Source organism: Panicum virgatum, chromosome 1N (genome assembly GCF_016808335.1).
Source record: "Panicum virgatum strain AP13 chromosome 1N, P.virgatum_v5, whole genome shotgun sequence".
Classification (NCBI taxonomy): domain Eukaryota; kingdom Viridiplantae; phylum Streptophyta; class Magnoliopsida; order Poales; family Poaceae; genus Panicum; species Panicum virgatum.
The window spans coordinates 65,042,396-65,058,012 of NC_053145.1; the positions used below are offsets into that span (position 1 = coordinate 65,042,396).

Here is a 15,617-nt window from a genome sequence, read left to right on the forward strand (position 1 = left end):
TGCTTGTGATGCTTGTTCAGGGAAATTATGCTCATGATTTCGATCGTGTGGCATTGCATGCACTAATCCCATGTTTTGTTTAATTCATTTGTTTTTTAGTCTGTGGTTAGGAGTTGGGGAGGAGGAACATGCAACGTGTGGTTGCGGCGATGGCAGTTTGGATCGGTGCACTTTTTCTGGCTTAGCCTTAGCCAGCCACAAGCTGATGACTGAATTTGTGGCTACAGTTGAGTGTTGATGTGTCCAAGCATTTGAATATATACAGTATACGATCGGAGTACAGTGAGCACCAAGAACTTTTGCTGATCCTCTCCGATTGGATTGGCTATACAATTGGAGAAAACAACGTGGGATGGCATATTGCCTAACTGAAGCTGCAGATCTTGCAGTCCGTGGCATGGCACTGTTCACCCGGACTTGAGCTTCACCCATCAGTAAAAAAGGGTCACAGACCACCCATGATCGTAATAATGTTGTTCCGACTAATCCTTGGTTAACTGCAGAAGAGCTAAACAATTGTAGCATGTTCTCACGCATGTAACATAGAATAGTCGTTAGCATGGTTTTTCAAATTTTTTTCGAAATATCGCATGGTTTTTCAATTAAAGTAGAAGTTTAAAGTTTGCCAAAGCGTACTCGATCGAGTACACTAAAAGTATCAGGCTACAATGTTTTTGGCTTCTTGCAAAGTTGCAAACTACTACGAGGGTGTGTTTAGTTGGTGAAAAAATTTGGGTTTTTGATACTGTAGCACATTTCGTTGTTATTTGACAAATAATGTCTAATTATGAACTAATTAGGCTTAAAAGATTTATCTTGTGCTAATCAGTTAGACTGTATAATTAGTTATTTTTTTTGTGGATATTTAATACTTCATGCATGTGTCCAAAAATTTGATGTGATAGGTACTGTACAATTTTTTTTAAAACTAAACACGGTGAGCTGTAGTATAGAAGTGCGCTATACATCTGAGCATGGGAATATGTTGATCCCAATCCGAGGTTTCTTGGCGCACACAGCACACTCCTCTGGGCGTCCTCGGAGGCGTGCGGCAGCCGAGTTTCCCAGCGGTCTGGCACGAATCTCCTCGTGCTGGCGCCGGGGGAGGCGGGCCCGTGCGGATGCGGTGGCACAACGCTGTCAGGCCTCGGGAAGACGCGAGGCCACGGGCCGGCTGTGTTTAGTTGTAAAAAATATGCGACAAATGTTTGCGAAAAACACTGTAATATTTTTTTATATGCGGTAAATATTATTCTACTATAGGCTAACTAGATTCAAAAGATTCGTCTCGCAACGTACATCAAAACTATACAATTAGTTTTTTTATTTACCTATATTTATTTCTCTATGCATGGATCATTTGTTATATTTAATATTTCGATGTGATTTCGATGTGATGGAAAGTTTGAAGGAGTTGAAGGTAACTAAACACAGCCTGCGGCGGGCGGAGGGCCGCGATTCTCTCCGATGGGCGGGGATGCACGGATCAGGGCCCTGTTTGATTTCAAGTAGCACAAGTATCACAAAAATTTTGACCAATAATTAGGAATACTAAATAAAAATAATTTACAAAACTAACTTCACGACTCTGTGCTACTTCGCGAGACGAACCTAATGAGGTCTTTAACCGCACGATTAAAGGATGGTTACTGTAGCATCAATGTAGCCAATCATCAATTAATTACTGTCATTAGATTCATCGTGAAAAGTTACACCCACCGTGAAAATTTTTTGTAAATAAATTTCGTTTAGTACTCCATGCATATGAGATTCTTTTCTCGAGAATCGTGTGCGATATGTGTGATAGGAAACCAAACAGGCCCAGATGGTGCCCTGCGTGCTGCCGGGGGAGCACCCGTCTGACCGCCGCCTCTATTTTTTTGTGCACACTTCTGATTTCTCTTGAGCCTTCCAAATGTAAAATTTTTATAAATTGCTTGTACAATATATTAAATATAGTTTAAAAATAAATCACATTACACAAATAGATTGTAAATCGCGAGACGAATTTAATGAGCCTAATTAAGATGTGATTAGACACTAAAATTGCTACAGTAATGTTATAATAAATATGCTCTAATGATGAATTAATTAGGCTGATTAGATTCGTCTCATAATTTACAGACGAAATCTGTAATTAGTTTTGTGATTAGTCTACATTTAATATTTCAAATGTTGAAGATTCTCTTCTAAAAACCAAAAAAATTAAAATGCGGAGTGATCTAAACAAAACCTTGGTTTCGAAGAAATTCTCTGATAGGCCACGCGATACTGTGGCGCACTGCTACAGTACTGTGGAAAAATCTACATGTGTCAGAGAAATAGCTTTGGGATAATTTTTTTTATGCCAGCTTGGGATACTCGAGCAACGGGCAATGCTATTGCTATCCTATGAATGGAATCAACTCCCGTTTCAATCCTGCGTACTGGGTTACAAGTAGGATTGAAAACGAAAACAAAAATTTTTTATTATCGAAAACCGTTTTCGAGATTTTACTGAGATTCTAGTGTAAACAAAAATAAAAATGACTACCGAAAATACGGAAACAAAAATCATATTTTTATCCAAAACTGAAAGCGAAAACGATTTCAGTCTCTACCGACCGTTTTCGACCGCCGATATTACCATATTTGAAGCCCAGTCCAACACATGCTTTTCCCGGCCCAATAGCTCGCGGAGATTCAGCTGTAGGCATAGTCAGCCCGCGGCCCTGCACTAGCACTATTTTTAATGGCATGCTAGTCTATGTTTAAGTCTCTATTTGAATTTGGTTAATGACCATATATGACTATGTCATTTATGCTGTGTGTAACTTTGTACCATACTATCGTGCGTGCTACTATGTGTCAGTTATCACGGATTGGTTCGATATTCGGATGAATATCTTAATCGAATCTTCACTACTTGCATATGAAATGTGTCAAGTCATATAGTCAATGTTATGCTCTATTGTTTGATATGTTTATCGTTTTTAAATATCGTTTTGATGGGTTTCAGCCGTTACCGATGTGTTCTCGACCGTATATTTCTGTTTTCGAAATTACCGGAATACCGGTGTCGTTTTTTTTCTCCGAAAATACTATACTGCTTTCGTTTCCGATGAAAAAAATGTGAAAGTGAAAATGGTGGAGTCTTTCGCCGATCGTTTCCGACCGTTTTCATCCCTAGCTACAAGCGAGTTGCAGCTGCGCCATACATGGGTATGGCCCGCGGCGATGTGATCGGCTCATGGTGGGCCGTTGGGGCATGGGACGCTCCGATGCTGGGCTCATGGCGGGCCGTCATGCCACGAGCCGATGGAGTATGTATCAAAATCTCACCATCAACTTGAGATTTGCTGGAAATTTCTCCACGCTCGAAAGATAACCCCCTCCCCCCTCAATTTATACAAGCAAACATCTCAACAGATTCAAAGAGACCATCGGAACTTCCGACAAAGCACGATTCTATATATATCCTGTGAACCGTTGCCTCAAACCCTAAACACTACTCCACACCGCCGCCCACTCCTTTTTCCCTTCCCCATTGCGGCGATCTCGAGCTCCAACCGTGGGAATTTGAAGCTTGGAGGTTCTTTGGATTCTCCATCCATCGGAGTCTCCGATCCCGTCCTTCGCTCCTCCGATCCGCGCGAGAAATCTGTCGGGTGCCACAATTAGGGACACCCTAATTGGGGTGATAAGATCGCTTTAAAACACAAAATGCCTGTTAAGGCAACTGGGCCCACGAAGGCCCACGGCCTGCTTCCCATCTGGAAGAAAGGAAAGGACTCAAAGGAGCCCAGCATGCAGCCCATTTGCATCCCCCTTGAACCCGCCGGACAATCTCCGCCTCGCTCGAGGGTAGCGAATCTACCCTCGAGCGGGTGACTCATTTTCCGCCTCGCTCGAGGGCCCCTCGGGACCCTCGACCGCGCAACACACTTCCGCCTCGCTCAAGGGTAGCGGATCTACCCTCGAGCGGGTAACTCATCTCCACCTCGCGCGAGGCCGTCTCTCGGCACAAGGGACAAACGGCCCCGCCGCCCAACCGCCCGCCGTACGAAGGCATTAAAGGCCAGCCACTCCGCCACGGCACCATGGGCGGGCGGCGTCAGGCCGCCATTTCCACAGTGGATGTGACCGGCGTCCCATCCGCTGACTCCGGTCACCATTCCGCCATCCCGGATGTTGTAGCGGCACCTTGGGACCTGCAACGCGGGACAAGATAGGCTCAGCACTGCTCCCGTTACTGTTCTGCCGACGCCGATCATCCAGACTGGCCTCCCACTGGGGAAGGGGTCCGGGACTTCCATGTGTCCCCCGGGCCTTCTAGTGTGCACACCCGCGCTCCGACCAGGGGGTCCGGGGCCGCCGCGCGCCCCGCTACCACTGCCGCTGGTGCATGCAGGACCCTAATCTGCAGGGCCCACCGAATGCCACTGCGCCGTATATGACTAAGGACGATATCCAGGACGACAGCGACACGCGCCGCCTTCCCACAGTGTACTTCCTACAGTGTCCGACCACTGTACCCCCGCGATTCAGGGGAAAACGATGACTTCCATGCCCCCACTCATGTGCACCGCCCCTCCTTGTGACTATAAAAGGAGGAGTTAGGCTTCCTTTAGACTGGCTGAACTCTCTTCTCTGGTTTTCTCTTTTCCAAGAGAACTCTCAGTACCGCTGAGCATTCATCCCAAGCCGACTCCACTCCTAGCAGAGACTTGGGAGCTTCCCTCCCTCTCTCGCCTTGCTTGTACCCCCTACTACAAGCACTCCGGGTGCGAGATAATACAGTGCCCTCGCACACTCTTTGCTGGACGTACGGCCCCGCGGCCGGAACCAGGATAAACCGTGCGTTACTGTGATTGCCTCTTGCATCATCATCTGGGACGAGGAAACACGTAGCATTACTAGTTGGGATCCAGGCCCCCAGGTCGGGACACCGACAAAATCGAACCGGTATGCATTCAAATCTTCTCGTTGCCCGATCTATCAATGTTTAAGGAGTTAGAGGGATTCCTTTTAGGATTTAGTTCCTAGTATCTGGTAGAACAAACCTCTTAAAGCTTAGTTTCATTTGAAGAACATCTACTCGATTCACATTCTAGGGTTCTTGAACCAGGCCCTGTCGGAAGTTCGGACCCCAGGTTGGAAGTTCCGACAGGCGCCTGAAATTTCTGTCCAGCTTCATATCCTTTGGTATCTTTTTGTTCAAACCCTCGATCCATCTTAGATATTCACTTATGCACTATATTTTCTCAGATGGCTCGTGACAAAAAGGGCATGGGCCGGGCTTCCACTCCTGAGATCGAGTCACCCGTTTCCTCCGACTCTGAGGAGACTCGTGATGCTTCTCCACCTCCAAGGGTCCAACCAAAGAGGAAGGCCGTGGCTACCATGGTGCCAAAGAGGGCACAGGGCTGTGGTAGGCCAAATCCAGATGCTCAAGCCAGGCCAAGGATGAAGCATGCTTCTTTGCCCGGTGCTCAAGGGGATGAGAATGATTTGAGCTATCTTGAGCGCCGTATCATAAGGATGTCAAAGCCGGTGAACAGAACTGGAGCCCAGTACAATGGTCATAGGACTGTCAACTACATGAAGGGCAAACACAAGTTTGAAGAGCTGAGGTTTCAAAGGTACAGTAGGTATGAGAAGGAGCAGCAGGGAGACTTCAGGTTTTGGATGTGGTTTCACGCTGACTGGTATGAGACCTTCATCATGACCAAGACCCATCCTTCCACCGAGATGAAGTCTATGGACTGGGGTCACCTGAATGAGCTGGATGTCCAGGTGGTCACTCAAGCAGTGGACACATGTCAGAACATGCATATGCAAAGCATCATGTCCTTCAACCGTCACTGGAATGAGGAGGTATTGGCTCAGTTCTATGCCACGCTTTATGTTGATCGCCCAGGGAAGAAATTCCATTGGATGCTTCAGGGTGAGAAGTTATCTGTCACTTATCACCAGTTTGCTGATATGCTTGGGTTTCCTGATGCTGATCTTGAGAGACCCAAGATTCATGATGAGAATGTCATTGATGATGCGGAGATGCACTACATGTACGACGAGGCATATGGAGATGTGAAGTATGGGGAGACTTCTGGACTCATTCCATATTACAAGTTCATAAACCTGATTCTCCGGTACACTCTTTCTCCCAAGGCAGGAAACTCGGACAGAATCTCTAATATGTCAAGGAACATGTTAGCCAAGATGACTCCTGGTTCTTCTGAGTTTAGCATGTTTGATTTTCTATGGGAAGAGATCATTGGCACTTCCATCTCGCCCAAGAGGGGCTGTCACTATGCACCATACATCTTTCACATGATCAAGGAAGTGACAGGCATCAACATCTTGGCATATCAGAACCACCTCGTCTACAGGCCGAACAAGGGGACCGTGGACCGACTCTTGAAGATTGGCACTCATTCTCGCCCTCAACGCACTAGGGGTCAGTCCAGCTCTCAGGCACCAGGCTCTTCTATTGATCCATCAGAGGCCGGTCCTTCTAGTTCACGTGGTCCTTCCCGGGGTCCCTCCCATGGCCTAGGCAAAAAGAAGGGAATGCTTAACTTCATATCTCGTGGACTTTTTGCTTGCTTCAACATTGGAAAGCACAACGCCGAGGAGATTCGTCCTCATAGGCAGCACGTGGATCAGCAACTCCTGAAGATTGAGACAAAGCAGAAGGCCCTCATGGCCAAAAATGACATGGAGCACTCTTCAGTTCGGGCTCCCATTGAGTTCCCTCCTCCGGCGGTCTTCTACAACCCTTGGGGTGAGATGGGAGACTTCTCTTCCATGTATGGAGACCCTCTGCCTTTCGATGATGAGGACTTTGGAGGCTGAATGGGCTCTGACGGCGAGGACGAGGAGGACGTGCCAGCTGCCGACACCCCCACCGACGACAACAATGGAGATGGAGATGACGACGAGTAGTGGCCTTGGCGGGGCCTCTCCTTTTTGGTGCTTGATGCCAAAGGGGGAGTGAGCTCACTAGGGTCATGCGCTTCATGCTTATTATTTATCGCTTTTCGATCGTCTTGTATTGTTTGTGAAAACTTCTATCTATCTAGGCTTGTGGATGTGTGTAAGACTTTATTTGTGTTATGTTTGAGACTATGTGGTGTGCCAAGTGACAATTTCGGTTTGTAAGACTTTATTTATGCTATGCTAGTGTGGTTAGACTTGTGATATCTATGCTTGTGATGCTTATGTGATGGTGTAGTGTTCTTTTTCACTTTGTTGATTTGAGATATCATGTCATATGCATCACGGACTTAATTGTAACACTTTGCACCCCACTAAATTCAAGGAAATAGATGTGAGCTCTTTAAATTTGTGCAAATAGCATATGAGGCTATTCTTGAAATATTTGAACTCATGCACAAATTTAGGGGGAGCTCATCTATAGCTTTGAATCAATGATTTTATATGAATATCTTGTGAGCCTTAATTGTGTTGTCATCAATCACCAAAAAGGGAGAGATTGTAAGTGCATTTGGCCCCCTAAGTGGATTTTGATGAAAATGACACGCACAATTAAGGAGCTAATGCGTTTATTGAGTTATGAGCATGATTTAAAATCATTGAAATTGAAAAGAGCAAGTATCGACGCTAAATTCGCTTGAGGAACGGTGCATGAGCTCCATTGACGAGTTTTCATTAATTTCTTTTTTGAATTTGAGTATAGGAAGCACCGTACTATTAAGAGAGACGCGAAACTACAGTCTGGAGATGCTATAGTGTCTAGAAAAGAAACCTTCAAACAATATCTCGACACTTTACACAAACGGGCACTGAAACAGAAAAACTTAGTTGGGGTCAGAAGTTCCGACCCCCATCAGAAGTGTCCCTTTCCCTCCAACAAAAGGTCCTCGGCCAGCCACTTTTGACTGGGTCGGAAGTTCCGACCCCTCTTCTCGGAGGTCATGTGTAGTTTCCAACAAAACCCTCTTGGCCATTTGAAATTGAACTGGTTAGAAGTTCCGACCCTGGGTCCGAAGTTCCGACAAGTGCATAAAACTTCAGCAACGGCTAGTTTTTGAGGTGGTCCTATAAATACCCCCTCACCCCTTTCAGTTGTTGTTGCTGACTTTGCTCGAACTCCACTCTCTCTCAAGCTTCCAAAACACTCTCCCAAACCCTAGAAGTGCTAAATCATTGAGTGAATCCAAGCAAGGGCTTGGGCAAGAGCTAGATTCAAGTGTGAGCTTGAGTTTCTTCACTAGAGTGAGCAGCCACGTTCTTCTCAAGGCACTAGAAGCATCTCCATCCGGCAATTCGCGTTTGTTACTCTTGGAGCTTGCTCCTAGACGGTTCGGCATCGCCCGCGGTGCGCCCTCTCATGTGTGAGCGCCCCGGGAAGTTTGTATCACCCAGTCCTTTGTGGACAAGAGCTAGTGAGTACCCAATCCTCCTAAGTGGTGGATTGGGTGAGGAAAAGGGTTATAGGGCAACCCGGCTCTTTGTGAGCTCCTCAACGGAGACGTAGCATCCTTTGTGGGTGTGAACTTCGGGAACAATTCTTTGTGTCATCTACTTTGCTTGTTCTTACTTGTTCTTGTAGACCTAGAACTTAATTTGACCCGATCTACTCTCTTGAGTTGTTCTAGTGCACAAGATCTCTTGCAGGGTGCTCTACGACTTACGGTGAACTTTTGATTCATATAGTTTTTGCAATTTCATATTTAGTTTTGAATTTCGTCCATTTCGTAGTATAGGGGTTGGAACTTCCTACAGTGGGTCGGAAGTTCCGACAGGACTAATTTCTGCGAAGAATTTTTCAAGTTTTGCATGTTCACCTATTCACCCCCCTCTAGGCATCACCAAGATCCTTTTAGGTACTGCTCCCTCCTCCATCACCTTTGAGGAACCAAGCGCGGCCGTCCCCCGGGTGTTTCGGCTCGCCTGCGGCCGGATCCGGGGCTTCGACGCCCGGATCTGGTAGTGCCTGGGGTGCAGGCCCTTCTCTGCCACTGCCGCACGCGTTGTGGCATACGACCGGTCTGCATCGCGTCATAGGTGGTTTGGTGCCCTGCCGCCGCCCTACACCTCCAACAAGCGTCGTTGTGTGCTCCACGGAGGCGGCAGCTGTAGGATCAAGAACACCGACTAGAGGGGGGGTGAATAGGCGGTTTAAAATCTAAAGCCAACAACACTAGAGAAATTTGATTAGTAACAAAAGAAAGCCCTATGTCATGCTATTGCTATTTCTAGATGGGTTTGCAACCTAAGGTGACAAGATACAAATCAAGCTCTAGTAAGTAAATTGCTCAAAGTAAAAACAAGAATTAAAGTGAGCAAGAGAAGTAACCAAGCTTGACACAAGAATTTATCCCGTGGTGTCGATGACTTGCCGGTCACCCCTAATCCACGTTGAGGTGGATTCCAAGAATCAACCGCTCCTCTATCAAGAACCTCTTGATCTTGAGCCGGCTTGAATCAAGGAACCGCTCCACACCTCGATTCCACTGGGATTGCTCTTCACCACTCCGGTGAGGTGAGCACCAGACCTCTCACAACCGAAATCGGGGCTCCTCAACAATCTCCTTGGAGGAGCTCCATGAAATCTTCTTCTCCAAGCCGTCTAGGGAGCGGCAACTCCCAAGAGTAACAAGTCGATGACGCTTGCTTGAAGTTTTCCTAGTGCCACAAAGCTCAAACTCTTGATGCAATGCACTAGGAAGCCTTCACACCCTCAAGAATGCAATCTCTAAGCAAGTGTGTGTGAGAGAGGGATGTCTTAGCTCTATGGTGTCAAGAATGCAGTCCAAATGGCCAAGAGGGACACCCAATGGCCGGGCATTGGGTATATATAGACATCCCTTCAAAAACTTGCCGTTACACTCTTTTTTGCGAAGTCGCGGACCGTCCGCGGTTCAAAAACCGGACCGTCCGCCGTTATAAACCAGTGAATCAGAGTGCATTTAATGCGTGTCAGAACTAGCCGTTAAACCCCGGCGGACCGTCCGCGCCCCAAGGGCGGACCGTCCGTAGTTAAGAGATCTGACTCACTAGAGACAAACATGCTCTCTGGTACAAATTTGAATTAGCCAGCGGACCGTCCGCGCCCCAAGGGCGGACCGTCCGCAGTTCACTTTTCAGCCCAAACCAGAGAAACAACCTCTCTGGTACAAAACTGAGATTAGCCGGCGGACCGTCCGCTCCCCATGGGAGGACTGTCCGCCGTTCAACTTTGAAGCCCACCAAAGAGACACCCTCTCTGGTACATTTTTGAAATATAGTGGTGGACCGTCCGCCCACCTGGGCCGGACTGTCCGCCAGCCCACCAGAGCCTCTGCAAGCTCTCTGGAACGGGCGCGGAGTGTCCGCCTCTCGGGTGCGGACTGTCCGCCGTTACTTAGTCAGCTCTCAAACTTAGTCTTTTTCAAATCTTTTCAAAACGCCGTTAGCCCTCTTGCATGCAACTAGATAATTTGAGCAAAATGACACTAAGGACACGTCAAGCATGAGTACATGACCCCTCTTGATAGAACGGCTAACTATCCAATCAAATCCGGTCACTTTTCATCCGCTAAACACCGTGTGACCGGTAAAATGCAAAAGCCTTATTTTATACCTTTGCCTTGAGCCCAAGCTTTGCTCATCATCTCCAAAAACTCCACACGTTCACAACCAAATCTCTTTCATCCGTGGATCAACCTATACTCATTATCTCAAAAAGAAATGGTTAATCCACAAACCGTTGTCATTAATTACCAAAACTCGAATTAGGGGCCTAGATGCTTTCAGCAGCGCTGCTCCGCACTGCTCTCAGGCGGCCGTCCATGGTTAGGTTCTCGATCTAAGCCCCTTTCGATGTCGTGTGCTATCTAACGGTTCGTTGATGCAGGACAACAAAGCGAAAGCTATGACCAGTGATGACGCCTACCGGCGCCATGTCCCTTCTTGGAGGCACTGCTAAGGTTGTCTGCATCGCGGATTCTCCCGGTGAAAACCCAGATTTAGGCTAGCACTAAATCGGGCAATGACGACAAACAAATGTCGTGTCCTCCATGGAGGCATTGTCTTGGAGTTTTCCGATGAGCTAGCATGTCGGTCATGCTATTCTACATCCTACTGGTTCATCGATGGATCACCTTTGGTGCCTCTGCTTCGTCGCCGAGCTTCCTGTTGGCAGCATCTCCAAATCATATGCCGTGTGCTCCCCGCGCTCTTGTCAGCTTCAAGGAAGGTCAGCGCTTTCCAGCTCACAGCGGTTGGCGCGCCCCCACCACTTTTAGTCCCCATCCTGCTGGGCGGCCCTCCCTATTGGAAGGTGGAGGGTGACAGTAGGACCTGTTGGGCGGCTCTCCCTATTAGAAGGTGGAGAGTGGCAGCGGGACGGCTACGAGAGGTGGTGTGGCGGTGCAACAACCATTGTGGTGAAGGCAAGCACGCTGCTCGATTGTGATAGCTCTCTGACGATTTGGGATGGTTACAACTTGTGTTCTCACTTAGGGGATCTGTGTTCGTTATCGTGTTGTGTTGTTGTTGTCTTTGTGTCTGTGTCAGTGCTGCTGTTGTCGTCGTCAAACTCGTGTTGTAATTTACTCTGTATTGTGGGCCATTCTGGGGCCAACACCATTATCAATATAATGGAATTCAGGTGGGGAGTTCTCCTCCCCGGTGACCGTCAAAAAAAAAAACTGGCACGATCTGATACAGTGCTACCAATTTAACTAAAACAAACTAGACCAACAGTCAAAAAATCCTGTTACGGTAAAGATAAACACAAATGCTGGACACGTACACGTTTCAACATTCTAGGTGAGCAAAACGACCACCATCACAGATCACAAGCAACTTCAGCCTATGGGTCACTATCGCAGAGACCAATTTCAGCGCCCAGAAGAATTAACTTAAACAGACAAGTCTGGCAGTAGGATTCCTAACAAGCAATTTCGCTGTGCCAATTCAGACGGGCACGAGCCACTCAGCATGTTTCAACATTCCATATAGCCAAAACGATCCCCAGCAGACAACTTGATCAGAGACACTCATTGCCATGCAGTAAACGATGCATATCATACTTGGTAGGATTGCAGCAACATAGCTTAGGTCTTCAACTTGTCATCAGTACATTACCAAAACGTTGATTACTCGAACAAAACTACCTGGAAAAAAGATGAAGGTGCCAAGAACACAAGCGTATGAATCAGGCGGCTGGCCTAGCTAGATCTACTTCTCGGAGGAGTTGGGGCCGCGCTTCTTGCCGAATCCGACGACGGCGGTGACGAAGCGGCGGTTGTACTGCATGCGCTTGTAGGCGCGGCCGCGGGGCTTCTTCTTCTTGTCCTGCTTCGCCACCTTCGGCGTCTGCCCACGCACCTTCCCAGCGCGGGCCAGCGATCCGTGAACCTTACCTGCGCCAGGAGCACAGAAACCCGTCAGAACTCACTCAGTAAGGCGATTAACTACGGGGATGTGCACAAGTGGTGAAAGGGAAGAAGAAGAGAAGATCATTACCCATGGCGGCGGCGGCGGAGCTTTGATGCTAGGGCGATTTGGGAGGAGACGACGAGGAACTCGGCCTGTTGCGGCGGCGGTGTCTGCTCGAAACGCTGCCCTAGACGGCTTTATAACGCGACACTTTATTGGGCTGGTTGTTTTGAGCACTAGGCCCACTAAGAGCCCAGTAACCTTCTCCGTGTAGACTGGAGAGCCCACGAGAGCAGCAAAGCATAGCCGGGCGCGAGCTGCACACCACTCCACCCCCCACCTCGGCGGCGGCGTTTGTGCCTGCGAAGAGAGAAACCGAGGTGCGGGGAACTCGGAGAGGAGTGAGGATGCCTCGGCCGGAGTTTCAGGCGCCGCCGGATGTGTTCTACAACGAATCGGAGGCCCGCAAGTACACCACCTCCTCCCGTATCATCGAAATCCAGGTGAGCGAGCGAAGCACCTACCCCGTTTGATATGAGCTTTGCCGATTTCGCGGTGCTGAGACGGAGAATCGTGCCTTCTTTCAGTCGAGGATTTCGGAGAGGGCGCTGGAGCTGCTCGCTCTCCCCAACGATGGCGTCCCCAAGCTGCTTCTCGACATAGGTCAGCTTCTTCTCTTCAGGCTCATGGTATCTGGCTTACGATAGAACACTGCACGGTCTGCTGCTTTGACGGGGGAGATGATTTTTTTTAGAGAGAGAATCCATAATTCGCGATCGCGTTTGATGGAACACTCAACACTACGCTGCTTTTGCAAATGAAAGGCATTTATATTTTGAATAAGTGCTTGCTTGCGATGACTTTTTGTGTTCTGATTGCTAGGATGCGGTTCGGGACTTAGTGGTGAGACATTGACGGAGCATGGCCACCACTGGATTGGCTATGATATTTCGAAGTCGATGCTCGGTGAGGAACTCTCTTTGTTTCTTTCTCTTAGGCTTGTTTGGCACCAATCGGAAAAGGAAATGGGACTTTGCAGGAGGAGGAGCTTTGTAGATATCTTGGTTTGTTACCTGCTTCCCCTTTTATAACATCAAATGTTTTGTACAGATGTTGCCTTGGAGCGTGAAACAGAAGGTGACCTACTACTTGCAGATATGGGTCAGGTACGAGGAGCATTGTGCCAGGGACAGGTTTATGAGTTTTAGATCCAGATGTGTGTGTCATAAACCTAGAGGGAAATGCATTGACTTTACCAGAGTATTGTATCAAGTTATATGTCATAAGTTAATTCATCCATAGTAGCACCAACATTGCACAATTGACCATGATAGTTCTCATAGTTGATCCTCCACAGTAAACGTAGAAGAACCTTCAAAGTCCAAACTTTTATAGTTACAAGAGAATCGAATCCATGAACCTAAAAAATTCTAGAGTTGGCTTGTCCAACTCACACAAGCTGGACTTCGTGAAAAATAAATTTCAACATGCTTCTTAGTATTTTCTTAATACAGTTATGCTAATGTCTTCAAAATTGCTTCAATAGAGTCAGTCTGCAATTGTCAAACTATGGTTTGTTATATTCGGATCAATTCATGTTTTTGTTATATTCGTATCAATTCATGTTCCAGGGACTGGGCTTGCGACCAGGAGTTATTGATGGTGCAATTAGTATTTCAGCAGTTCAGGTAATCTTTAACATTTAAGTTCTTCAACTCATTGATCATGAGTATCTTGTTCCTAATTCCTCAGTTCACAACTTTTCCTAATGTTTTCCTATGTATGCAGTGGTTATGCAATGCTGACAAATCCTCTCATGATCCAAGACTGCGGTTAAAGTATGGACTTAAGTTTTTTTGTCCTGTTTTTCTTAGGTTGCCTGCAACCAATTTTTAACCTCAACATGGTGGTATAATTTGCAGGGCTTTCTTTGGCTCGTTATATAGATGCCTAGCTAGGGGAGCAAGAGCTGTTCTACAATTTTATGCTGATAACGTGAAGCAGAGTGAGATGATTGTGACTTTTGCCATGCGTGCTGGTTTTGCTGGTGGAGTGGTTGTTGACTGGCCTCATAGGTAAGGATTAAATCACCTCACAGCAATTGTGTGCCAACTGTCCTGTAAATTTTGGTTTTGCTTATGGGCATGTGTTTCTTATGACAGTTCAAAAGCAAAGAAGTCCTACCTTGTCCTCACTTGTGGCCCACCTTCGATTAATACGTCGCTTCCAAAGGGTAAAGGTGAAAATGGCGAGATGTGCAGCGACGATGATGCTGATGAGAGCAGTGAAGAAGATGGTGACAAAACAGTAAGCTAACACACTTCACAGAACTCATTTCTGTACATAAATCATGGATTTATTTAGTGTTTTGATGTTATATATTTTTTTCTGTTTATTGCTTATCTTGTTTTGTTTATTCTGGGCTCCTCAATTACTATAATTGTAAGATATCAATGTTTATGAATGAGTCTTAGATTGAAGTATTGAGTTACTGGTTAGTGCTTCCTATGAACCAGGTACTGGAATTAAACAATCATATAGCCACTCGTGAATAGATAACTTCAAATGTAGTCTTCGGAGACCCTTTGAAAACATAAAAGATCTAACTTGCTTCTTTGGTTTTACATAGTAATTCCTAGCTGCCAAATTGCTATAGATACTGCAAATAGGCATAGCTGATATATCATAGTGTTCTTGTTTTCTCTTTTAGGCTCTTATCTTATGATCTTATGATTTCTCTACTGTGTTATCGTGTATTATGGGGGTAATATGCCAGCACTGGATGAAATTGTTCTCTTGATGCAGGTGGGCATATATGAAAGGAATAGGTCTAAGAAGAGGCAGAAGACGAAAAAGAACGGGAAAGGCAAGGATTGGCTCTTGAAGAAAAAGGAGCAGATGAGAAGAAGAGGCCATGATGTGCCGGCGGACACGAAGTACACAGGGCGGAAGCGGAAGACCTACTTCTAACTATGTCGTGCCTATACCCAGCCGTGCTTGTTATGCTGGCTGTTTATTAGTAGTTTTGTACTGGTAGTTCATTAGCATCAGCAAAAAATTTCTGTAAGAGTGAGATAGATGCCGGGTCGCTGTAGTGATTGCTATTCACAGCTGTACCGACGTCTTGCAGTTTTGACAATGTTGTGAGAAAACTATGCCATTTTTGTAGAACATCTGTTGAGGTGAGTATAGTTGGTTATTTGCCTGAATTAGTAAGTACTCCAGGTCGCCGGGTCTGAATTCCT

At 46.7% G+C, this 15,617-nt stretch overlaps 2 protein-coding genes across 2 annotated transcripts; one reads left to right on the forward strand and one right to left on the reverse strand.

Moving 5' to 3' along the window:
* Nucleotides 1-11,993: 11,993 nt before the first annotated feature.
* LOC120657528 (40S ribosomal protein S30-like) lies at nucleotides 11,994-12,563 on the reverse strand. Its single transcript, XM_039935849.1, has 2 exons — nucleotides 12,460-12,563; nucleotides 11,994-12,356 (listed from the first exon to the last, which is right to left on the reverse strand). The coding sequence occupies exons 1-2, from the start codon at nucleotides 12,461-12,463 to the stop codon at nucleotides 12,172-12,174; spliced, it is 189 nt and encodes a 62-aa protein (XP_039791783.1). The 5' UTR covers nucleotides 12,464-12,563; the 3' UTR covers nucleotides 11,994-12,171.
* Nucleotides 12,564-12,655: 92 nt separating this feature from the next.
* LOC120657524 (18S rRNA (guanine-N(7))-methyltransferase RID2-like) lies at nucleotides 12,656-15,591 on the forward strand. Its single transcript, XM_039935847.1, has 9 exons — nucleotides 12,656-12,875; nucleotides 12,960-13,035; nucleotides 13,255-13,338; nucleotides 13,483-13,538; nucleotides 14,004-14,060; nucleotides 14,161-14,210; nucleotides 14,295-14,447; nucleotides 14,535-14,679; nucleotides 15,178-15,591. Exons 1-9 carry the CDS (start codon nucleotides 12,780-12,782, stop codon nucleotides 15,340-15,342), a joined length of 882 nt encoding a protein of 293 aa, XP_039791781.1. The 5' UTR covers nucleotides 12,656-12,779; the 3' UTR covers nucleotides 15,343-15,591.
* Nucleotides 15,592-15,617: the final 26 nt, after the last annotated feature.

Coding starts and splice junctions, on each gene's coding strand:
- LOC120657524 (XM_039935847.1), top strand. CDS start 12,780: ATGCCTCGGCCGGAGTTTCAGGCGCCGCCGGATGTGTTCTACAACGAA. Junction 13,339..13,482: donor TATTTCGAAGTCGATGCTCG/GTGAGGAACTCT, acceptor TGTTTTGTACAG/ATGTTGCCTTGGAGCGTGAA. Junction 13,539..14,003: donor TACTTGCAGATATGGGTCAG/GTACGAGGAGCA, acceptor TTCATGTTCCAG/GGACTGGGCTTGCGACCAGG.